Source organism: Lepisosteus platostomus, chromosome 13 (assembly GCF_059453375.1).
Source record: "Lepisosteus platostomus isolate fLepPlt1 chromosome 13, fLepPlt1.hap1, whole genome shotgun sequence".
In the NCBI taxonomy this organism is placed as follows: Eukaryota; Metazoa; Chordata; class Actinopteri; order Semionotiformes; family Lepisosteidae; genus Lepisosteus; species Lepisosteus platostomus.
Genome location: NC_142623.1, coordinates 34,702,769 through 34,729,327, shown reverse-complemented (window position 1 = coordinate 34,729,327; position 26,559 = coordinate 34,702,769). Strand labels below are relative to the sequence as shown.

At 35.7% G+C, this 26,559-nt stretch overlaps 1 protein-coding gene and 1 long non-coding RNA gene across 2 annotated transcripts in view; both read right to left on the bottom strand.

Annotated features, from left to right (window-relative positions):
- LOC148650476 (uncharacterized) overlaps window positions 1–15,988 on the bottom strand; it is a 28,151-nt gene extending 12,163 nt beyond the window's left edge. Inside the window, exon 1 of the long non-coding RNA XR_015925840.1 lies at window positions 15,374–15,988. This is a non-coding gene — a long non-coding RNA (uncharacterized LOC148650476). The remainder of the gene's footprint in view (window positions 1–15,373) is intronic.
- A 7,648-nt stretch (window positions 15,989–23,636) lies between these two features.
- Window positions 23,637–25,805, bottom strand: adra2db (adrenergic, alpha-2D-, receptor b). Its single transcript, XM_088604311.1, has one exon. The coding sequence runs from the start codon at window positions 25,278–25,280 to the stop codon at window positions 24,030–24,032; it is 1,251 nt and encodes a 416-aa protein (XP_088460437.1). The 5' UTR covers window positions 25,281–25,805; the 3' UTR covers window positions 23,637–24,029.
- Between the last annotated feature and the right edge of the window lie 754 nt (window positions 25,806–26,559).

Genomic DNA, 26,559 nt, shown 5'->3' with positions numbered 1-26,559 from the left:
AACTAGAGAAATATTATCTAAATTTTTTGCACCCAAATCTTTATTTACTTTTACCATAATTTTAATGTTATTGTCTAAGTATTTTAAAAAAAGAAACAAGTGCTGTGTCTCCAAGCCATCTACTGTATGACGGTTTGCACTGCTGGTGTATGGCTTAAAGACCAGTCAGAAAACAAGCACAGATATTCGCACAAGACTGTGAGAGCAAGATCTGCTGCTGCTGGGCCAGTCAATTCTATCAGCGGGGAACAAACAGGGGGGAAGGTGTCTATTCGGCCATTCACGAAGGGTTCGTTTTAAGCATGCGGTTGGACCAGGGCGTCTCGAAGGATTAAAAGGGAGAAACTCAGTTCACTTTCCCATATGTTTAAATTTAGAAGAGAGCAGAAATAACGTAGCTCTTCCGTATTTTGAAGTACAGTCTGACGGACCAAGTCAGAGTGAAAAGGTTTTTACACCAGGGTGCGTCCAGTGTCAGCAGGGGAGGATTAACGAACAGGTTATCATACAGTAGGCTGTAGCCTAGGGGCCCTGGATTGATTGGCGGGAGTATTTTTTAAATGAACCTGTGGGCCTGATCAGGGGTCCCTGATTGGCCAGGGTATTTTTTTAAATGGACCTGTGGACCCCCATTGGTCCATAAAACGTTGAATAATTTGTTACCCAATGATTGGTTAGATGCAATGGGTTCACAGTTCAGATTTATTTTATTTCATCGAGTGATCTCTGGTGCAAGTTTACGGTAGACTGACACTGTGTCAAACCCGGTTTCACATTCCCCTACAGGTTTATCAATCAGTTCAGTTTAAGCCAGATACTGTATGGTGCCAGTATACTGTACTATAATGGGGTACTATGGAGTTTAGGCGCATATTGTAGCTCTTCCACAGTATGGTTAGGGACACCTGGCATAGAGACTTGCTTTTGTACATTTGTATCACTGAAATAAAAAGTACATTAGTGAAACTCACTTCGGGAAAAGTGCATATACCCTGCAAATCACAACTGACAACCCACTGAAGCTAAGCAGGTGTGAACCTCAGGAGGTCAGATGAAGTCGGGTAGAAACCTATGCCCTCAGGCCGCGGAGGAGACGACCTGGTGCTAGGCGGGTCTCAAGACATCCTCAATTCTGAGAGAGGAGGAAAGGGTGACCTAGAAATATATAGCCCCACACAAAGACACAGCGGAAGAACAAGCAAAACACAGGGAAACTAGAAACAGGACAGAGTAGGAGTGCCCTCTAGCTGTAGAGGAAGTGAAAAGGATGCTGTTGGAAGTGCTGTTAATTGGACCAGTGGGGGGCACTCACCCTGTGACTGTGTGGGTCTTAATGCCCTAGTATAGTTATGGTGACATTATACTGTGAAAAAGGTGCTTTCCTTTGAATGAAACATAAAACCGAGGTCCTGACGCTCAGTGGCCATTTTCCAGGGTGTTTCTCACAAAGAGTACAGGTGTTACCCTGCCATTCTGGCCAAATTTCTCCCTGGCCATTATCAGTTATGGCCTCCTAATATTCCCCATCTATGAACTGGCTTCATCACTCTGCTCTCCTCATCACTGATAGCTGATGTGTGGTGAGCATTCTGGCACACTATGACTGCTGTCACATCATCCAGGTGGGGCTGTACATTGGTGGTAAAGCACTTTAAAGCTCTTTCAGTGAAGTGTCCATAAAAGTGTTATATTAGTGTAAGGAATTATTATTATTATTATTATTATTATTATTATTATTATTATTATTATTATTATCCAGTGCATGCAGATGTTAAGTCTTTAAGAGTGAGAAATTAAAATTGCACATATGTACAGTATTATAGCTTTTAAATCCATTCGCATTAATGGAGTTCTAACAAACATTTGGGAGAGATGAAGACAACCACACTAATTAAACTTGGCTGCCTCAACCCACAACTAATACTGACGTAATTCCTCAGTTTCCGCCCCCTCTCCACCTTTGCAGCTACTCACCAGGCATGGGGGTCCTAGATTCCCCATCATATGGCCAAAACCAAGTGTCCACAGACTCAATAAACGATTCTGTTTTCATACAATCTTCAGCTGTTCTCATTCCCCATGAAATTTAGCAATTGTTTATGGTTGTACAAGTCTAAATTGGTGTTTCCTATGTTGGCTATTAAAACTAGATCTGATAGTTTGTACTATGAATAACAGCCTTCTAATTTAAAATGTCTGCTAAATGGATTGCAGCTAGCAATGGTTGCACAAAGTGTAGTACAATTTTTACAGCTCGAAAACTCTAATAAGCGGCAGATTAGCTGTTGTCCACACTGTTGTGTGTAAATAATCTATGAGGGAAGAAAACTTTTTATTCATTGGCTTATAACAAACAGTTCTCTCATTTCTGAAAAGTTTCTACAAGATATATTTGATTGAGGCTGGATGCTAATTCAGAAGTTTTATTTAAAATGTGTTAAACTTTTATTTAGATAAATATGCTGTAAATTTTATTTTCAAACAAAACCGGTAAAGAGAAAAATTGTGATTCCATCTATCCATTTTCTAATCATGTCTTCAAATTCAGTGTCGCTGCAGGCATATAACATCCTAGCAAGCAATAGGCGCAAGGCAGAGTAAACCCTAGACAATATACCAGTTCATCGCAAGGCAGACAGCCTGAAGCCGGTTAACCTACCAGTATGTCTTTGGATTGTGACCCAGACAAAATCTATGAGAACACAGGGAGAACATAATATCTCCTCGCAGTATTTTAGAGGCTAAAATGGTTCGTGCTAATATTTGGTTAGCCAAGGGAAATCTGTTTGTGATTACAGTTTTGTCAAAGACACTGCAGATGCAATCGTTCTATTGATAAACTATGCTCAATAGCATGAAATAGTAACAAATACTAAGATATTTTAAAAAACGCCTGGCATGAATCGACTGCAAGAAGACGTCAATCAGTATTAATATATTTTCCTGTTTTAAGATAACTTGTATTTTGCATTACACATTTGATGTTCCTACAACTTCCAAATGTTATGCTTGCTGGGCAACATGCCACCTTTTTTTACAGTTTTACACAATTTCTGCAGGTCACATTTTGGCAGATGGATACAGAAAGATCTATCTGCAGGCAGATGCTTGGGGAGGTACTGTAAGAAGCTCAAATGCAGATTTTTAAATGTCTGCTCAATGTGTTGAGTTGAGATCCAGTCAGGGATCAGAACTCTGGTGTTCTCAGTCTGATCAGTCAATCATTTTAACACACTGCAGACAAGACAACCATAAGGCCCACAACATACTGTATCTGTTCCTGCTCGGGGATAACGAGCTCATCCAGGCATTCTGGTCATGTTACCACTATGAAGGGTAGAATCAAACATTGAATACTATACTTATAATCCGCTGGTAATTAGACTACTCTGCTTTCTGGGCAGAGGTTTTTCCCATATGGGCTACCCACATTTCCTTTCTTGTAGAGCTTGGCTTTACTGTGCCTGATTAACACTAGTCCTTGAACAGCTTTGGGTAGTTGAATATTAGCACTAATAAAGCTGTGGTGAATCAACTAATGAACTATAGTGGGAATTTAAAAATGAAACATGAGTATATTATGCAATGGTCAAACAAGGTGGAAATTGTGCATGAAATCCAATATTCAAAAAATACAATCTTCAAAAGCAGCAGAAAAGCTGTCAGCAGTGTTATTAGTGTTATCCTGTCACTTACATAGAGAAGCAAATTTGGATTACAGTAGCTTGCTCACCTTTTGCAGTAAAGGGGCAATACATACTGTACTGTAAGTATTTTGGATCCTCCAAAAAGTCACAGGTTAAATGTCTTATATCCTCATACCTGTAGGTAATCCACAAGAAAAACAGATCATAACAGATGAAAAACAGATCAAAATTGTAACAAGAAAGAAATACCCAGAACAAATGGAGACAAAATAAAATAACACAGATTAAAATAGCTGCTGGCCAGCTTCTGGCCCTCTTTTCCAGGGGTACAGAAACAATTAAAAAGACTGTGGAGTGTTGATGTGATCATTTGCTTTTTAAGGACTTATCTACCAGGTGTAGCACTACAATCTGTTTTAGCAATGTTCTGCTACTCTAACAGCCAAGGAAAACATCTGAAGTTGATGACAGGAAAATGATCCGAGCTGTCAAGGAAAACCCTATAACAACTGTCAGTGAAATCACCAAAAACCTGCAGAGTGTGAAGATTCAACATGCACAACTGTCTCAGTTTGCAGGAGACTGAACAGAACTGCAAACACTATACTGCAAGATGTAAACCTCTCATCAGCCCCAAGAACTGAAGCCAGATAAGAATTTGGTCAGTAATACAAAGATGAGACAGGAAAGCCCCACATTAAAGGTATTTTTGTTAATACACACCATATGCTATTTCAATTAGAATGGTGTTGCAAGGCCATTTAGGATATTCAAGGACCTAAGTATTGCACTGCGGTTTCTAATAAAAGATTATCCAAAAATAATAATAGTGTGGGCTTGACATTTAAGAAAGAATTCAACTAGAAGTATTTTGGTAGACTAATATTCATTTTTTCTTTAATTATAGACATGGATAGCTCTTCAGGATCTCTCTTATTACTGATGAAATGTAAGAATTTTTTTCTGCATGGAGCTTGTGTCATGGAGAGAGGTTAGCTCATGACACGGTTAGTTTTGCACACACAACTCATTCAGTGTATTAGCAATTGATAGCTGGTGCTTTTGTGATAAATGGAGTTTACAGACAGCCATTGTATTTGAAGGGCAAGATGTCCAAAATACAGAAATTTATTAAGCTGTTGAGCAAAGAGGTGAAAGAATCATGTAGCTGTTCTGTTACTTTACCTTTAATCTTTTAACATATGAATTATACTCAGTGTTTGCCCTTTGCATCACCATCATTGCCATAAACTATGAGGAATGAGGGCAGCTGAAGACTGAGTGAAGGTAGACTTGTTTATTGAGCTTGTGGAATCTTGGTTTAACCTGCTCGGCCATAGGACAGGGAGGCTAGAACCGCCATGCCTGGTGAAAAGGCAGCCAAATGGTAGGTGCAAAGGTGGAGATTGGGTAGAGGAGGGATCCAAAAGGAGCAAGGAGAGGAGAGGGGTGACGTGTTCTTCATATGGGGATGTGAGAAATTACATCAGAATGAACTTTGGGAACTGGGAACTGCCCTCGTTCCTCCTAAACGTTTGTTAGAATTCCATTTAAGCAAAAGCTAAATCTCCGCTTTCGCTGTTAAGATTTAATTTTAACACTTAAAGACTCATGCAGCCATTTTTGGGTGCATAACTGTACTATATCATAGGAAGAGTTTACTGTATGTTGTGGTCAAGGTGGTGTATTTTTCTAAATTAATAGATGGGAAAAAGTATGTTTTCCACCATAACACCAGGAAAAATTGACTAAAAATGGAAGGATGAGAAGGATAACATACAGTATCTATTTCATTCTGAGCACTGGTTCAAAATGCTGAGGCACTGTTTCAGTGCTTGATGTTTTTGAAGAAGATAATATCTATAGGGTGATTTTTTTAGAAAACTGGAGAACTAGTATAATAGTGGCTTTTGATTACTTTTCATTAATTTTTATTTTCATTTTACTTCTAGGTGACTTCTTACATTTTAATGGATCATTTTAATAGATCTGTATTCCTATTTATCTTTCTTGATCTAATTTGACTTTGACATTTAAGATGTTAAATCGCCTTCTCACATACAGCAGGCCTAACCACCTCTCGTATTAATACAGAGAGTGCTTGTTGAACAGTCACTCAGTTATAAATTAATCAATATGCAAAATCTGTAGACTCAATTTTTCTAAAAACAAGCATGCAACATAGTGATGTCTCTTGGATTGTCAATATACTATAAAAGTGAAAATGCATGCTATTTCCATATGACCCTTTTAGTTATTTTACATTCCTTCTTTTTTTTAACTCTGTTGCACAACATTTATAATTAAAATACATGTTTTCACTTCACACATTCCTGCCCATATTGAATGAAAAGCATGGCTCAGTAAGCTGTTGCAGGGTTGTGATCAATGGAACTAATGCTCTCTGTAGAATTTGTCCTTGAGGAGACAAACAAGAAAGAATTACAAAAGGGCAGATTTTAGAAATTTACATTCCTATAACAATATTAAATTCAATCAGAACAATTCTGGATGATGGATGAGACTTCAACACTGATGAAAATTCTCACACAATGCCTGTGCTTAAGTCTGCTCATTAAATATTATGAACCATACATTTTGCTGTTTATTGTAGTGGAAGGCAAAATGCCTGGATTTTGTTGCCTGCAGATCAAAACCTAAGTATAAAGATGTGTACATAATAAAATTAAAAAAAATGTGTTAATCATTTTTACATCTTTTGATTTTACTGTGCAAGGTTAATTAATGCTTAATATAGAGTAAAACTTAATTTACATGATACTGTAGTTCTCAACCCTTTCTAAATATGTTCAAACTGAAAATAAAAAGAAAACTAGATGCCAGTTGTTTTCTTCTGCCTGTTTTATTGGTCACAATAAACTGTTCTTCAGCAACACTTATCAGGTAATCTGTATGCAGTGCAGAGCATGCAAAAAATATGCTCTTTAGCATCAGTGGTAATGGAGATTGATTTTCCTTAGAAGAACCTTCTTCCCCTGTTCCCTTACTGATTAAATCTCTAAAGTTTCCAGTGCTCTATTTTGAATTACTTAAATAAACCAGAGATCAAATAAACAAATGATGTTATTTATTGATATACTTTTTCCACCCAGCTTTTTTCTCTTTGTGTCACAGAATGAGAAATTGAACCCCTTGAATAGTAGTTAATGGGATATCTCTTTCCTGTTTATATTTCAGATTACTATTCTTTCTGACATAAACAGACAGATCTTCAACTTAATTGTGTCGCTGAACTTGAATTCCAAACAAACATGACTGCCAAGCATTGCCATAGCTGTGATTTGTGATGCACAAAAGCAATACAGATTTACGGAAGACTTTTATATTGGCAGAAGAACCTACAGTATTTGATAATGAAATATAGTGCACCTTAGAGAAGACCTCAAAAATGGTAGCTGAAGTGTGGTTCTTTTTTTCTGTGTTTGAGGATATCCTGGAGAAAGATGTGAACATATTGCTTACAATCCCTTATTTCAGATGTGCATGCCCTTCAGTATTGGACTGAGAAAAATGTAACACTCTTTCCCATTCCCAAAAACTGTAGGTATCCAGCTTTGCAGCAACAACAGTGCTTGGAACTTCATGCTTTGAATAATAATAGTGTTTGTGAGATATACAGTAGATGTGAACAAAACAATAACATATGCATTTAATTTTATATTTGGTTCAGTTTATTCATTATTCAGATAAAGATTGAAATTATGTATTTGCTTACTATCATGCATAGACATGCAGTCTTGAACAGTGGGTGGAAAACTATTTTTCATTAAAAGACACTGAATATATATTTTCAGCAACTAAAGGCAAGAAGTAATTTCAACAAATAGCATCCTACTGAACCACCATTGAGAAGTAAGATAGAAACTGGCAGTTCTACTTATTTATCCAAGAGAATGTAGAATATACAAATATTTGCTTTTTTAAGTTTAAAACACTAAGTGGCCCACTATTCAATAAATCATGTGGCTGAGTCTGAACATTTTTTTGGACTAGGGGCTAAGGGGGTGATTTGTCTGTAAACAGTCCTCCAGAATATACAGTATGTCACCATGAAAGGTCACATTCCCACTATTCCCACTAGTAGTTTTTTATGCTTGACCACGACTGGTCATTTGTATGATTTTATTCTGAACATTCACTCTGCATATAGAACACTGTATAACCAATCAATGCCAGTATTGTCAGCTATCATCCCAGGCACTTGGATGAGCTGATTGACATGCCAACTGATACATGATAACAATATTGCACCATCAGGTCCAGTAGTATGATTAATTTTGAATGTGAAAGATTGGTAACATCTGCACTTGCTTCAGTTTGGCTCAAAATAAGATGCTGTTATAGCTTTTGATTTAAAAATAACTGAATATAAAAAATCAGAATATGATTATAGATTTAAAATTGCTAATATTCAAAACCTGTTACATTTTTTTATTTACCACCCAGGGATAAATACGATTAAATTATCATAAAAGTTTTTTTATGTTAATAAAGATACCCACTTGACCACTGTATTTTTCTGAAATCTCAAACTGTGTGCTAAATTTCTTGTTCAGACACTAGCCATGCACAGTATGATTTTAAATTTCAGAACCGGTGTTCATTACCGGTCAGTAATGAACACCCAACTTAGCAGATATAATTATGGCAACAATGTAACTTAAATGTCACAAATCGTTTCTACATTTTTCATTTCTCTTGATTACCATACTGATGCTGCTAACTTACTGTAATACTGATTACTATAAGCACGTTTTTTTATATTTGCTCATATGTGTACAAAAAATGAAGGCACTCATTTCCTGGTCAGCATTTTTAAAATATATACATATTTCTATTTTTATATAAAGCAAACATTTTTTTATACTTACAGAAATATTTTGATTTTTTCTTTTCCTCAGGCAAATATTAAGTGTGTATTTAAGATACGCTAAGTACACTAATAAAGTACAATAATTTATTTTTTGTAGGGACAAAAGCCAATTATTCTTGGATTCTGATATCAAAACTAATTTTACAAAAAAGTGAATCAGATGTTATTGATTGTTAACAAAGACTCAAATCATTGTAATACATTTACAACAAATTCTATAAGGGCATCCTATCCACAGTGTATCCCACCTTGATCCCATTGCTTGTGGGGAAAAGCTCTGGGCTTCTCCACGACCCTGTATTTGATGAAGTGTTTAGAAAATGTGTAGATTGAACTAACTCCAACCATGTAGAAAAAACATTCTATCAAAATCTACTGTATATCAAAGGCACTTTGCCACTTTTATTGTGTGACTTACCCAAAAGCCTTATTAAGCCCTTTCTTGAATGGTTTGATAAATCAAAATTATTTTAGGTCAATCCATGTGCCTAACTATTTTCACACCAAGAACTTTAAACTTTATTTTTAAGCTTTATTTAAGATTAATTTTTTCTTAATAGTGAAGAATAGAGTATCCTGATATACAGTGACAGTGAGAGAGGATTATGTTCCAACTTACTACAAATAGGGGATTAAGAAAAGTGAGAATGACAGCAATAACCAAGTGTTCTTTGTTCTCTGGCACAGCTTTGGTAAAAGAGTAATAAATCAGGCACACTGAGAAAAACAAATATGTATTAATAATTGTAATAACGCACACTACGAACACAAAAAACAAACAATGTACAGTACAGTATATACAGTATAACACCTACTGTACACAGGCCAACAAAAGAGATATACAGCACCTGGCTTCTAAATAAAATAGAATACAACCTACTGTTAAATGTCTCTTTATACATGCTGATGCTATAAAGGTGATGCATCCACTAACCAGGAGAGACAGTTTTTAACATAGGGATTCTTTATACAGAAAATCAGAGTTTCCTTAAATCAACAGAATGTCAGGTTCTCTTAATATCCTTCAAATACTTAACTTGAATGTTCTTAAAGGCTGATTGGAACAAAAACCTCCCAAGTAGCACTGTTTTCCTCTTGTTGTCCATTACGTGTCCCTTTCCTTCAATCTCTTTTTGTTTCTTTGTTCTCTATTTCTTTTTATCCTGTGTTCCTGGACTGTTGGTGACTCTTAATGATTTTCCCAGATCTAAATTAACCAAGGTAAACTAAATGATTCCTTTGATTAACGTGTCTTACGCCCAGTACAAGGCAGTAAACACCTCAGTTCTTTCTTGCTTTGAAGCTCCCAAGCAAATGATGACTACCTAGATGTTGACCATTTTCTCGAAATTCTTAGACAAATCAATACCAATAGGCATAGCAATATGTATTCAACTACTGTAAATCATTATCAGCTTTCTACTGTTATGTCTTATATTTTGCAATTGTTTGAATTGTAATAACCACCGATCCAGAAACATTTTCTCCAGTAGAATCTATTTTAAGGAATCCAGCCAGGGTTAAAACTAGAGCTGACACTAACTACACCACAGAGAATGTAATATCTTATTACTCAGTCTGATGATAAGTTTCTAACTGTCACTTCCCTTTCTAGTAGAACTAAATAATTTTATTTTGATGTCTGACAGTGTGCCACCAACTGCTTGCTCTGGGGGCGATGGGCTCATTGCCTAAATGGTACTGTGTTTACTGAAGGGGAATATTGTGAGAGAAGTGTATAATTACAAAGACAAGTGACATGCTTCCATTGTTCCCAGTGAGACAGATTCACATCAGTGTGCTGAAGTTTGATTTGAATAAAGAAAAAAAACAATTTGTTTTCAGAAATGCTTTGAATGTGTGCTGTAAATTCTGTAAATAAATGATTTTTCTCAAGTTATATATGACTTGCATGGTGAAAACTGTTAGATGACTCTGATGGGGCATGCTTTGGAAGAATGTATGCAAGGCCCTCTTCCCTTGGGCCTTTGTGTGATTGTTGTATGGTGACAAGTGATCCAAACTGTGTATGTGGAGGGGTTGTACAAAAATTAAAGTAACGTGTGATTCTATATTAACATATACACAGGAAATTCTAGACCCTAGAAAGAGGAGAGTAAATTATGTCTCCAAATTATCCCAAATTATTAGTGCTTTTGTGTATGTCCTCTGATGGACTGGTGTCCTGTCCAGGGTCCAGGCACTGTGTTGTCCTCTATTGGATGAAAGCAGCAATGGATAAAGGATGGATTAGAAGAAAATAGAAGTGAACTTTAACAAATCTACAGCTCAACAATAAATTAAATCAACAAGCAACATACTGTATTATCAGTATGCTAAAAATAATTTTTCTCATGATGGTTTATTCCATATCTTTTTCTCAGTTACTTTTTGCAAGATGAGAGAAAATGTTGTGGGCATTACTTTTTTTAGCTAATATGTGAATCTCTGGCTCTGATGAAAGGAGATTGATAGCCGTTCCATATCTCCTTCTACTACAACCTTCTATGAGGTTTTAATTTTTGGATGGCTTCCAGTTTTTGATGGTTACTTCCAATTATAGTTCATGTCTCTGCATACTACATCCCTTAAATCTTTCAAATTGTCTAATTTATTTTTATATTGGAATACATAATGGACCCTGTGAATGCAGCTATTATTTCACAGTGACCCAAAGGAGTACCTCCACATTTGCAGTATTGAATAATAGATCAATCAAATGTAAGTCACTATCTAACTGCGTGCTTTAGTCTTTATAAGTTCTATTAAAACATTTTACACTGTTTTAAATCATTACTTTTTCATGAAATGTAAGCCTGTTGTCATTGGTCCTCACATAGTTTAGGCACATACTAAATGAGTTTACCAGTAGCTTTAAGGTGTGGCATTTCAGCTCAGGGGAACAATCAATACTAAAGTGATTTTCCACAGAGCATGGGTCAGTAAACTAACCACTCAATTGTAGCAATTCATTAATGTAGGTGGCAGGTATTGAGGAAATTAAATCCCATTACAAATTGCTCAGTAGCTTGGAAGGAGAGAAGGCAAGTCAATTAGCTTCACCAACTTCACCACACCAGGCACACAGAGAGAGTGAGTCTCTTAAACTAATTTTGTAGCAGGACTAATAAATGTTGACTTTTGAATTTCATTTCAGTTTAATAAAATAAAACTATGCTGGTGTAGGTTAATTTAACTTGCTTGTTAGGACAGGTATTTTGCCCATTTTCTGTAATTGTGAAAGAAAATAGACACTCTTTAAACAATTCTGTAAATGCTACTGTATTTTACGTCATTTCATGAAAGAAGAAAATAAAGAATTATTTAAGGTTATTTTTGTTGCAGCCAGTATGAGTGATTTTCAGTTTGATCTGGATTTTCTTGTGAAATTTATGTCAGTGACAAACGATCCAGTTCTAGATGTGGCTCATTTTTATTGACACATTTTATTGACACTAAAAAAAACATTTTATTGTGTTTGTATTAATGTACTGTATGCATTTTCTTAACATGGTATCAGTAAAGTGTGTTGTAAATCCTTTGTTTTTCTTATGCTACATTTTTTATTACATTAGGCAGTGCTTCTTGTGCGTTCACACACACACACACACACATATATATTATAGAGCAGTGCAGAAATGAACTGTGAGATTTCCACATTGTGCTTTTAACACAACTTAGCATAACTCTTTGCACATTATTTTCTTTAGTGATGGAATATTACTCAAGTAAATAATTACCCTTGCTTTACATGAGTCGTTTTTAACAGATATTATCTGTTAGACCTCTCAATATTTCCCACGGGTCATTTTCTCTTCCTCAATGATATCAATAATATGAAAAATGCAAAATGCTGTCAACTGCCCTATATTGAGTGCATGCACTGTGACCTGAAGTTCATGGGCTTTATTAATCATTAAGTGCAAAGGCTTTCCCTTGTAATATATGTTCCCCTTCTTGACATATCAATATGCAAATGTACCCTTTGATCTATTACACTGAAGCACTAATGGCCGTGGAATTTGTGAATGTAAGAATGTGAGTTTTGGATTTGAAGTTAGGATTAGTTTGCTTAGCGAAATAGGTGTGGCTTTGGTGCTTTAAAAAGAAGAAAAATAAAAAATAATTTAAAAGAAAAAAATAGTTAAGGTTGTATTTTTTATTATATGCTTCACCAGGTTTGACAATTGTTTTAATAACATTTTAGCAACAACACCCATACTGATGCATGTCTATCTGATGTTGCAGCAAGCCTGCAGGCACGTGGCAAAGATACTGTTTCTCTAAGAGGATCCTGACTGATCCGTCCCTACACCAGCAACACCTAGACAAGTACATGCTACTTGGGGACCTATATCAAAATGACCCCACTACACCCGGAAGATTTACATTCAGCAGGGGACCTTAATGTTTGTGCAATTACTACAATTAAACATTTTGCAGTTATACATGTATCATTCAATTCCTCCTGCATTATAGAATGTGAGAAAGGGCATTCAAAGGTCAGACTTACTTCTGAATGTGTCTGAAATACATATACACTACATAGTCCAGTGGTATTGCTGCACTCATTGGTCATCATCTATAAGCACCGTCAGTCTGAAAGAATGTAACCTCATCTTTCATGTGTCGTCTTCCTTCATAAACAAATAAGTAAAAAGGCCTGAAGTTGGTTTAATTGGAGTAGGAGTAAGGGTATAGAAAATCCATCTTATTGCAAAGAATATTTTAATACACACTTTAGGGATGTGTTAATCCCTTTGCATTCAATATAAAACAAACCAGCACATTCCTCAGGCAAGAATATTTTTTATCAGGCAGGAGCCAAAAGGATTACAGACAAATCCAGAAAGATGAAAGGTAAGACATACATGTCTTTCAGTTACAGTTATAACTTATGAACTTCAAGCTTCATATTAAAGGACATGCTTGTTTCAGAGAAACAACGAATACACATGCCTACACACCTTGGTGTTAATACTGTACTCTCATAGCCTCCTATGAAGTGCTATAAAGTCATAGAAGCACTGGGGTTCAACCACTTAAAATCTGCTATGCTGGTATGCTGGTCTGTCTTTGTGAATGAGTGGATGCCACTTGGTGAATGAGCAGTTTTGGTTCATGTAAAGCCAACTTTCTGTCAAATAAGAATGTTCATTGGGTGATTTGTGCTGTCCCTTTCAAGTTTAAAGGATGATGTTGTTGTCTTATATCTCGTCACTTGTCAAGCACCTCGGAAATGTCTTTGACTTTTTACAGCACTGGGGCCTAGAAAAAAGTTACCAGTGGCTTGACTGAATGTCCCCACACAGAAAAAGAAATTTGTGTTAGAAACTGGGGATAGCAGAGCTTGTTTAGAACTAACCATGAAATTGAAGATGATATTGCTGTTTAACAGGACAGCTTTCATGCTTCACTTTAAGAATCTCTTTTGACCAATTCGATTTAGTTGTCAAAGTGATGCTATGGTGGACTAAATGAACACAGGGCCTCTTTAAAAGGACTTAGAAATTGAAATTGCAGCAGAATATATTATGGGTTCACCATGCTGCAGCTTTTTCAAAGAATCCCAAAGACTCTTCCATAAATCATTCTTTTAAATATGGAAAAACAATGGAAAGATTGCATCTAAATCTGACAAACATGTATGCCTCTCCTTTTCCTTCCTTCTTTTAAAAGGGGTTTCTTCGAGGCTAATACTAAGTGGTGTCTTAATTAGGCCTTTCATTCACAATATTTTGTTAAAATGAGTCATGTATCTACAATATAAATTGTTGTTACTTAAATACATAAATAAGGTACTCATATACCAGTCCCATATCTTCTTTTGCATTTTTGAAAATATGATCATCAATATGATAATTGCCAACAAAACAATTTCAGCATGTACCTGTAATCGCTAATTGCAAGGCTTGGCAATCAAACACCAATATCTTTATTGTAACAGTTTTACATATTTTACTGTATAATGGCAGAGGCATGTTGTTTTTATTGGTATACTGATGGTAGATCTCATGTTATTTTTGACTTAAGACTGTAAAAGGCATAAAGTAAATTGTGTAACACATTTATTAATCTTCTGTGGTGTCCCCTGAGAGACAATCTAGCTGCAATTTGTTCTATAATGGAATATGGCAAGGTTTTAAAAATACCAATTGCAGTTGTCAAAAATTGCTGCCCTTCAAAATTGCAGAGAACTTTTCAAGAGCAATAGAAATAGAAAGCAAACTTATGCTTTTGATTCTTAACATCTTTATGGAAATGAGGAATACCATAGGAAGTGATTAGAAAAATAATTGAAACAAAAATTGCTTGTTATGAAACTGCTCTTCAGATCACATTCATAAAACATTTATGAAAAAGCAATAATGAAGTTTCCCTTATTATTGTGCAGTGGCTCATCTAATAATAGATTGCATGTTGAAATCCAGTGTAGACCACTCTCTGAAACAACAACTGTTGATCTTTCATAAACAAAATAAAAAATACTTTTCCTGTTCAATTAATAGTGTAAAATATTTTTTTTAACTTCTGTGGAATTTATAACTTGGTTGCCTCATTTATCTAATACAATTTTGTCTGAAACAATGTGGAGCTTTATTATGAAACAGGAAAAGGCTCACACTCACGATTTTCATTAGTGTACCACAGTGTGTTCAACATAAATAATTCTTCTTCAGGTTTGGATATTTTGTCTTTGGTATAAACAAATGATGCAGTCTATATTTTACCTCAGGAGAATATTGTTTTTCACTGATTTCCTCTCATACTGTAGGACTAAATATTCCCACTCCCATATGTATGAATAAATCAAATATTGAGACATACTCACTTTGATGGAGAGAGAGTTTTTGACAGTCTTCACTGTCCTTAGCATTTCAAGGTTGATTTGGAGAGTATTAAAAATACCTTCTGAAAGAAAATGCAAATCTGAAGAATGGTTGTGAGGATGATAAGAATCCATATTTCAGTTCTTGTGGAAAAGGCACAGTTCTTTATAACCCTGATATAATGTAAAGAAGCTGTTTCTCACCTGTACAATAACAGAGGTTCAACAACAGCAACTCTTTGCTTTTTTAGTCTTTTGTTCTTGCTTCCATTTGCAAATCAAAAAGAAATAACCCCTACTCATCAGACTCTACTGAAGAAAAACAAAATACTGTTGTTTTTTTTAAAACACTGCATAAGTCCCCTTCCCTCACAGGCTACCAAAAAAAGGGTCTATCTTGAATAAAAGGCACAGACTTTGCAAGGGCTCTAGAGACCTTTTTAAGCAATTATATTCCTTTATGATATTATACGCAGTTGCTTTTTAAAAAGATGGCTTTTGATTTTTTTTATAATGAAATTCTGCAACACAATTCTGCAACACAAAGACATTTTTTAAGTCTGCCTTTGGGTGAAGAGAAACTTGTCATTTTCCTTCCTGTTCTAAGAATACAGCTGTAATGCTTTTAATCTATATCTGGAAGCAATTGTTAAGGAGTTCCTCAGGCCTGGGTTTCCCATTATTTCAGGAGCAAAGGTTATTGCAACTCCGGCCTTTTCCTAAACATTTTTTTAGCATCCCTTGCAACTAGGGGAGTAGAGTGATAATATTTTCCTTCCAGCATGCCCAAAATCTTTGAGAAAATTAAATTGCTAGATATGTAGCTGCTAGACCCAGTGGTCTCCTTTGCACTTAAATTTAGCAAGGACTGTTGTACTAAGAAACCAAAATAAAATTAATTATATAATTAAATACAGAATACCAATGAGAACAAAGACAATCACTATCAAAGAGTAGTGCTGCTGCAAAACTATTTACATTTGAACAAAAACATTTGAACATGGGCTTCAAATGTTAACTCTGTGTTTCAATCCAGTTGTTTCATCTTTTGTTTCCTAGTAAACATCTGCATGTAAAGTTCATTAATGGTAAGTTTCTGAGGAAACAGGGATACAGTAAAATATCACAATTTGGATAGAAGCTAAAATTCCCTCTTTCTACTGTATCTCTCCTAAATCATAGGAGGAAAGTTGCTAAAGAACATAGCAAGGAAGTTAAATAACTTAGCATGGAAGTTAGAGATCAGCTAAATTATGGAGAACAGAAAATTGAAATTGTTCATTTCTACAAGGGAAGACTGAACTAGATTGTTCATTGTAGATTTTGAATTCAATTAAATGCTAAGTGTAAGTAGACGCTAGTTGCTGCTGGTTTTTAAATTGATTTTTGAATTAGAAACAGCTGTAGTCAGGTAGGAATATAAGCATGCTCCAAGTTAAACTAGGGTACATAGCTGCTGATTGGCCAAGAGCAAATTCTCAGTTTAGCATGCATACCAGAATCTATATCTATATAATGCCACCTGAATGTGCCAAATGTATAGACACCCTCCACCCTAAGAACCCCTTGCAAGAATAATAGGACCTCTGTCTCTGGGGGTCCATCAAAGTCTACCACTGGGTGCCAAACAAATTAAAAACAAATTTCGTTGATCTCTAAGCTGTAAGCTGTTGAACTGTAACATGACCAAAACACAAGTCTTTGTTTTGCAATACATGCAACATCCTTCAAGGTCCTCTGTAGTTAAATTAAAAATCTGTCATGAAATCTAGGCAGAGCACGAGAAAGCACTGAAGAGGGAGCTGCAAAAACAGAGGAAGCACCATGTGATAGGAATTGGCAAATATCACATTCAGAGGTTCACACCCCTAATCGACAGAACACCAACACAGAAAAGTTGCCAGGAAGGAGTTGGCCTTAGGTTATCAATGGAAGTAGAATATAGCACTGTCATCAATATGCTGGAGGCTGGACTACGTCAGTATGCTTTTGCTCTCCATCTGGGGTTTTCACAGCCAGCAGATTTTAACAAATTCATTTATACTCTCTTCAAAAAAAGAACAGTGTTAAAAGTAGTTGGAAATAAAGTTTTATCGGTGTTTTCTGCCGGGCAAATCAATGTATAAAATGTACAGCACTTGTAGTTCACACAAAATACTTTTAACTTCAAGACACGCAGCCTTCATACAACGCCTTTACTAGTCATTATATCCAGACTTATTCTCATAGCACCAGATATCTGTAACCTTATGAGAAACACATCCTTCACTTACGCATTCATATTGTTAAAAATAACAAGACATTACACAATGTTCATTCATGTTGCTACTGTAGCTCCTGTGTGCTTGCATAGCTATGCTGGAAACTGTTGAATAACGTCAGACACATTAAAATAAACAGGAAGGTAACACTGGGCAGTGTACTTTGCTGCTCTTCGAAAAAGCCCAGTAATACGTACAGTATTACTTATATAATTAGGTGAAAAGGTGAAAACTGAAGATAGCTATCCTATTCTGAAGCAGTGGTTACTCCTTTATTTCCTGCCAAATACTTCCAGTATTAGCACATTTCACAAAGTCAAACTGAAAAGTGTCAAAGTTTGTTTAATTTGTCACTGACAACTCACCTGTCACATCCTGGTCCTAGAAAGAGTGACTATAATGCACATTCGAGGAAGCTGGAATAGGCCTGTGAGTAACAGACCAGCATTAAGAAAAGAAAGTAAAAAAGGAGAGATTTAACCTTTCTCAAAAATATATACTGTGCAATATTAAAGGTAGAATTTTTCTTGACTGCAATTATTGAAGTCAAAATCTTAAATTAACATTTGTCTCCTTTTGTATCAAATTAGTGATTTACAGTGATGTATTTGTAGGCATAGGAATAAGTAGGGGTTAATCCCATCTTTGTTCTTGGAAAGAAGAAGGTTTTGATCGTGGAGCCTTAAGGTCGTGGAAATAATCTCTTTCTCTTTTCCATTTTTCATGGTGACACAGAGCTCAAATTTTGAACTTTTTAAATTACTACTTTTTTCTGATATATTGTATCATACATTGGAAGATACATTGGGAGTACATGGTATCTCACCAGATACTGTACCTGTGAAATCAGTGGTCATACAGAATGTTTCTAGAGAAAATGCATGTGCAGGATCAACCACATAAATTCATTTGTGGGATTATTTCACAAGTCATTAGTGATGAGGAAACATACATTGACAATCCCTGCTGGCAAACAATTTAATGTATGCATAGATTAAAAGATTTGCATTTGTTTGCAATAAAATCTTTAAAGTTCACACAGCCATTTCTATGAGCTCTATGACAATAAAAATCATAAAACTATATGATTAGTAAAAAAACAATCATGAAAAAAATGAAACGTTTCTGTGCAATAACATATATTTCTGCTAGATGCTGAGTATATTTTCAAACATCCAGTTTTCAAAAGTTATCTTTTGTTCAATACATTTTAATACATTCATTGTAACACAATGAACTATGTTTGCTGATGAAGTGAGGGGATTGGTAAACATATTTAGTACATAAATCTGGTGATTAAGCTTGATCTACAGATATAGTCCCTACACTGAAATTGATATATCACTGGGCAGTTGCCTCAATACAGCATAAATGCTGTTTTTTTATGTTTTGTTTCTTCACTATCTATCAGGAAGCACTTGTAACAATGGACTTTACTTTACAACAATAGAACCAGTTGTTTACGAATTTTTTCAGATGGTGGAACAGAGGAGACATCAGAAATGCTGTGCAATGTATTTAACCTGGATGGTGGAGTAAGGAGCTTTACTCTTCTTACAAAGCATTCTGCAGGGCAGTTCACAGTGTGAAGAATGTCTGGTCAATACTATTTTTGAGAACAGGGCCTTTGAGGGAGTGTGGTGTTAGCTGTGTAATTGAAGGTCTTCAACTAAGGCAGTAAAGAAGTATTATTCTATGATGTACTACATGTGAAATTTAAGTGGAAAACAACATTCCCGATTACAGAACAAAGCTGATCAAAAATGGACTTGTAAAGAAGATTGCAAGAGATGAAGAGAAGAGAGATAAGAATCTGGTAAGACATTTTCAGCCCCTGATTTGGATACGTACTGTACCATCATTGCTGGGAATGGGCTCCAACTCAAAGAGACCATACAGTATACCCATTAGAACAGGTACCAGCAAGTAGATGTATTATTCTGGCATTAGTTATCTGATGGCCTGCTTATTGTTTTCAGTTTTATTCAGAATGTTGACTTTTTCATTTTTTTAACCAAAAATAGTTCACAAGAGCATAATGTTTCCTGTTATCCAGATATTTAGAAATTTTAGTGTTTAATCAAAGATGAGCACTAAATGCAATGAAACAAAAAAAAAACAAAAAATGTTATCTTCACACCATTTATTCATTAATAGAAAAAAGAGAAAAAGCTATTTTGCAGATATGACATTTATTAAAGTGTACTGGTTATCTTATTGAGTTTTCTTCTTCCCACAGTGTGAAAATTTAGTTCTTGCCTGTAAGTGCCTCACTATGTAATACTTAGTGGTTTAGTATAAATTATAAAGCAAAGGCAAAATTTATCAGAGCTATTTATGGGAAATTGTGATTTCCTTCTTAGTGTTCTGAAAGTAAAATGGTTTAATGGTACACATTTCAGTTCCAGTGCCATTTGATGCTATCAAGATTTATACACAAATTGTTCAAATGTGCTCAACAGCATTGAAAGGCAAAATTGATAAATAAATTAAACTGAAAAGAAACTCAATTGTGTGTTTTTTTTCTCTTTTTTTCAGATCTGCTGCTCTATTGACTGGACTGTAATGTAGTTTGGCTAATTGAAGGATTTTTCTGTTTGCTATGGTGTAGTTATTTTTTTATGTGGTGTATTTCACTTAAATAGTCAGCAGCTGTAAACTCTACCAATTATAGTTTGGACAATGGAGTGAGTCATTAATTTTGGTTTAAATTAAAGTTATGGGTAATAACCTTTTAAAGTAGTCAGTACTTTGCATTATTTTCAGAACGTTTTTTTTGCTCAGTGCAGCAGTCTAAATTAAGGAAACTAATAAGTCTACCTTCATTTAGTGTTCCTTCCATTATCTTTGGCACTCAATAATACTATATTCTTAGAGAACAAGAAGTTAACTCACGTTGTTGAGTTTACCCTTAATTCCTGAATAGAAGACTGCAGAAGGTCTGAATACCTACAATACTACAGTTATGGAGACATCATTATTGTCTCTTATAAACTGATACACTATTTAAACTGTTATACAGTGTATATGGGTGGGCTCCATTAATCAGGAGGGGCCTTAGAACTGCACTGTGAGTTCCTGGTGTAGATTGAACGCATGCCAGGATTTACAGGAGGTTCACAGCTGGAACTCCTGACAGAGACGGCTTCACAAGTCTCTGTGGCAGACTAGAATGAAATGCAAGGAAGTGAGAGAGGCTCAGAACAAGGGATTCAATGTAAAGAAGTCCATAAATTTTTTGTGGTGCCACAGTGTGGCGACAGACATTATTGTGCCATAGATAAAGCCATCATCTGAGTGAATGCTAGAGTAATGTTGATGCTGAAAGAAGTGTTAGTGGGATAGTAGGGAGCACTCACCTTGCAGTCTATGTTGGTTTTAATGTTCCAGTATTGTGATGGGGACACTATACTGTAAAAAAGGGCTCAAACTTTCGGATGAGATGTAAAACCGAGATCCTGACTCTCCATGGACATTCAAAATCCTATGGTGTTGTTCAAAAAGAGTAGGGGTGTTACCCTGGTGCCTTGGCAAAATTTCCTCCAGGCCTTTACCAATCATGGCCACCTTACAATCCCTATCTATGAAATGGCTTTACAATGCTGTTGTCCTCCCCACTGATAGCTGATGTGTGGTGAGTGTACTGGCACACTATGGCTGCCATCACATCATCCAGGTGGATGCTGCACATTGGTGGTTGTGGAGGGGAGTCCCCACTACCTGTAAAGCACTATGAGTGGAGTGTCCAGAAACTACCTGTAAAGCATTGTAAGAGTAAGGAATTATTATAATTATTATTATTATTATTATTAGATCTCACAGCACTTCTGTAATCAGCATTGATGTTTTGTCATTGCCTTAACAAACAAGAGGCTATAAAATCTGACTTAAATCAAACCTAAACTACCTTTTAATAATAAACCATTTTAAAAACAATTTTCTGTCCTTCTATATTGTTAAACATGCTTCTTCGTGACGTGTTTTAGAATAGAACATTGGGGAATGTTAGCAACCCAATAAATTGAGGCTACAATAAACTCCCGTTAAAAGAGTTGTTTGTGAATGTGAATAATGGTGAAAAATGTAAACAAATTTGAGCTTGTATTTTTAGCTTTAGTAAGGGACGCCTGTGTTGTGTTTCATGAAAACTTCAGAGAACTAATTAAAATAACCTTGACCATCAGCTACTTTTTTTTTTCTCCTCAGACTGAGTTGTCTCATCAATATTGATTTAGGTAAGACCATCTGGCTAGGTTCACTTTTAAAAGCTTCCAGTCCCCTTCCATTGACAGGTACGCCATGATTTCAGTAAGTCTTTTAAACTTGTCCATCTGTGAACAATAAAGAAAGACCTATCAAAGTCTATTGAAGCAAGTTAGGATAAGGAGGAAGATGAGGTTTCAGGACCATGGAAAGCAGCTCAATGAATCACATGTTTGTAGGTGTTCGTTCGTACTGTATACTATACCAGTGCTGTTATGTAAGTTATTAAGAATGCTTTGATACAACTTTGAATGCAAAGAATTCAACTTTGACATTAAGAGGTGAAAGACATCTTAGATTAGCCAATTGTGTCCTACGGTAGTTAGTGAAAATGTAATGTAATGTAGGATCAATGTCTTTGTGACACCTTGCTGTTTAATAAAAACAAGGTTTCTTCTGCTGATTTTTAGCTTTGTGTTAGATCATTTGAAATAGTGTGAGCAATTAAATCCCAAAGATTGTGTCGAATAAAAAACATTGAATGGATTTTTGGGGATTTAAAACAAAAGCACAGTTGAAGAAAGGTTTAGACCCTTGTAAACGGTGTTCTTTTATAAGAAACCATGAATTGCCCTTTTAGTGTTAACACAGAGTTACTATCAACATTATTACAACGTAATCCTAAGCATATGTGTTGTTTAGTCTAATTGAAACACTAATCTTAAAGCGACAGATAAATAAAATAAAAAACAGATAAATAAAAGTAAAACTAAATAAATATGCAATGCCATCTGGCGTCCAAAATTACTTTAGATGTTAAAATATGAAGCAGCAGGTGGAATGCAAGACAGACTCATTGGTGACATTTCTCTATACTCACAGAAGGAGAAAGCTAACGTCAACATTCTAATGAAAAATCACGGACTTTTTTCTGACAGTTTTGAAATGTTTTTAGCAGTACATATGAAATATTATGCAATTAGTTTTTTTGTATCACTACATAATAGTGAGAACCCTAATTTCATTTGCATGATGATGACGTAAATTTACTCTGGAGCTTTGTAACTATTATGTCTCTGTACTTGTTACTCGTATTTAGGACGTTTGGTATCACCTTAAAACAGCTGTCACCATTTGATTCGAATTGTTTGTTATCAGAATGTTTAAGGAACTCTGAAGAAGTACCTGAGTATCCAAGTCTTATTGCTGCGTGCTATTCAAAATTCATTCTGGGTTAAAGTGTTACCAACTATCACAGTTTCCAGTGAAGTATACAGTAGCTGTAGTCCGATTTATTGTAAAATGGAGGAAATTGATTTTAAAAATCTCTTGCAAATATTTATTCAAAATATTTCACTGATACTTTAAACATGTAATCATGTTATTTACTTTATCACCTATCACAATTATGCGGGTATCACTTGAACTGTATATATACAGTAGACTAGTGACCAGTATACCTGGCGACAGCTTAGCATTAAAAACACAGAAGCGGAATTCAAATTGCCGTCGACCATATGCTTGTAGTTTTGCATGTTAATAATCTGTAATTGATAATTACATAAATCACCAGCCTCAGTTCTATAATTTCGTAAAAACGGTACTTGATGTTACCAATAAAGATAATACAATGATAAGAATTATAAAACGTACCTTTTTCTGTTCTTACAAAATCGCAGTGATTAAGACCCCTTGCGAAACCAAAGTTTATTTTAAAAGCATGTGTGATGTGACAATGCTTGACAGGAAACGTCCTTAAGGTGATCATTAATAAGAAGTTTAAAGCTACCAGCAGTATGTAGTTCTATCTCATCTGTTATTATTCACATTTTAACTTTTTTTTCCCAAAACGTTTCATAGAGTGATATCCAAAGTTTGTTGGAGAAACGTTTATAATTATATTAACTATTTTTTTGCTTACGGAAACCACCGATATTAAGAACTTAAATTGCTTCAGTTACTTTTACATGTGTTCTTCCAAATTACAGCATGGTTTCGCATACCACAATACTTTACTGATTTTATTTCACAGCTTTGAAATTTCTGAATTGCACTCATTTTTTAACAATGTGAAAACGTTGAACTTTTTAACAATTATCTACATTGAAACTGATAAACATGAAACAAATAGTAAACACGGCAACGCTTATTTGAACATTATAGGCTATAAACTTAACACATAGTGCAACAATTCCTTAAGTGCGTTTTGCAGTTCTCCATATTATTTTCTTAAACGCTTTTCGAAAGTCCCTGTTAAAAATTGTATAAATAATAGGGTTAACGGAACTGTTACAATACCCAATCCAGAAAAAAAGATTAAATAGTGCATCTGGAACATTGCAACTTTCTCCACATATTGCTTTTAAACTGTAGGTAAAGAAAAAGGGAAACCAGCACAGTACGAAGACTCCCATAACTACAGCCAGCACAAAAGTGAATCTTTTCTCTCGTAGCTGTGCCACCTTAGTCTTAGAAATCGATTGCTGTCTCATTTTTTGCTCACTGAAGAGCTGAGAAGCTCTGTTCGAAGCCCAGGAAAGACGATTGTTCTGTTTGGGACAACAATCTGAACCCTCAGTGTTCCTCTTTTTGGAGAAACGAGAATTCCTTGGTTTGTTATCCGAAGCAAAGCTCTCCTCTAAATCGATATCTTCAAGTTCCTCCTGCCTCTGGTTACTACCGGAGCTCTGACTGCTCGGGCTCTCCATCTCCAGTTTCTCCTTGTGTACAAAACATGTCTCAGACTGCGAGGGCTGCCTGTCCATTCCATTTTTGGCAACAAAAACGGTCGAAGACCGCTGTTTGGCCACCCTATAAATTTTACAGTATACCAAAATCATTATTACGCAAGGAGCGAAGAAGGAGACTACACACGACGAAAGGATGTACCAGGTCTCGTCGTTCAGCAGGCACACTTGATCGTCTTGCTTTTTCATAATCAAAGGTGGGAAAGAGATGACAGCCGAAATGACCCAGACTACAGCTATCATAGATTTGATCCTTTTGGGGGTTCTTTTCAGATTGTAGCTGACAGCTTTAGTCACTGACCAGTACCTGTCCAAACTGATGGCACAGAGATGCACAATGGAGGATGTACAGAACAGAACATCCAAAGCCAGGTAAAAGGCGCACCAGGTACTGCCAAAGTACCAGTATCCCATCACCTCGTTGGCAAGTGAGAAAGGGATTACCAAGGTGGCCACCAGAATGTCCGCAGACGCGAGAGAAACCAAAAAGAGATTCTGAGGTGCCCGGAGTGCACGACTGGTGAACACTGCCACCACAACGAGAACATTTCCCACAATTGTTACCAGGATGATCACTGTCACCACTAAGATGATAAAAGCAGCTGCTGGCAATGAATGAGGGGGTACCCTCGGAGTGGAGGTTGCATTGGCATCCTGCGAGGCATTAGATCCGCCTTGAGCCTGTTGGTTTATATCCATTCTGATGACATTTTCAGTCCAGAAGCTCCGATTCTTCAGTTCAGCTCCAGCAGCTCAATCCGAACACATTGAAGAGACTTTTAAAGAAATCGTGTTCATTTTAAATGTCAAATGCTCTTTGCTTGGCTGGTTAATTTCCTTATGCTGAATTCGTGAATTTGATTAAAATATAAATTTTAGAAATAAATATTAATATTTGATTACGATGTCGAAATGAAGCCACAGATATAAATTTGCAACAATGGTAATGGTATCCTGTTTGTTGCATCGAGGCTTCGGTCTTTGCAGTTTCGCAAGTTTTGAAAAAGAATAAAAAAGCTTCGCGTGCTTCAGTCCTCTTCTAAGTAATGCTATTCCAGCAACCGGATAACAGTTTTATCTTTGCTTTATCCCTCTTTTTCTTTCCCTTTGCTAATTTTTATCTTCCCGTTGTTTCATTCCACAAACATCCTGTTATTTAAAGGAGAGGAAATAAAAGCACATGGGGCTGTTTTCACTCTTAACCACATACTCCGCGTCTGTCAACTATATACAGTACAGCCTTCCCAGAGAGGGGTAGAGTAGGTGACATCATCCTTAAGACCAACCCATATCAAAACCTACTTAGCAGCAGATGAAGCTGCAAGCGCCCTCAGAGTAACATTACAGTACGTATGAATCTCCACCGTTCGTAGGTTAAACCTAGTATATAATATAATAATCGGTGATTGCAGCGAGACACCTACAAAGTTGTTTTTCATTCGTTTTGATTTATCTAATTAATTATATTGCAAAAAGGAAAGTTTAAATGTTTTTCTAGAAGCCTTCCTGTTGTTCTTAACACAGCTGTTTTTTATGTTTTAATCAGCTGTTTCATAACTATAGAGTTGTGACAGTAATTGTCTACCTTCATCCTAGGGATTCACCAGCTCAGACAGATAAACATCTCACATTCTACAGCCTATAATACTGTATATAATTTCATTTTTCCTTATGATAGATATATTGAATCTGAAAAAAGACAACATTTTTACTCATGTTAAACTCGCCATCTTTGTCATATCCACGTCTATAAACGCTTAGACTGAAACCAAACGTTTTTATTAGATACATGAGGAAATCTATCGACTGCAAGCCATCTGATTTCCTGTCTTTATATTACTGATACAGAGTTACTCTCTAAGACAAAAAAAAGCAAAACATTATCACCTTTATAATACAGTTTGCAGAATGAAATGAAGTGAATCAGTACCAGCATGTCCCCTTAGGGTGAATTTTGTGAGAATTGAAGGGGATCACA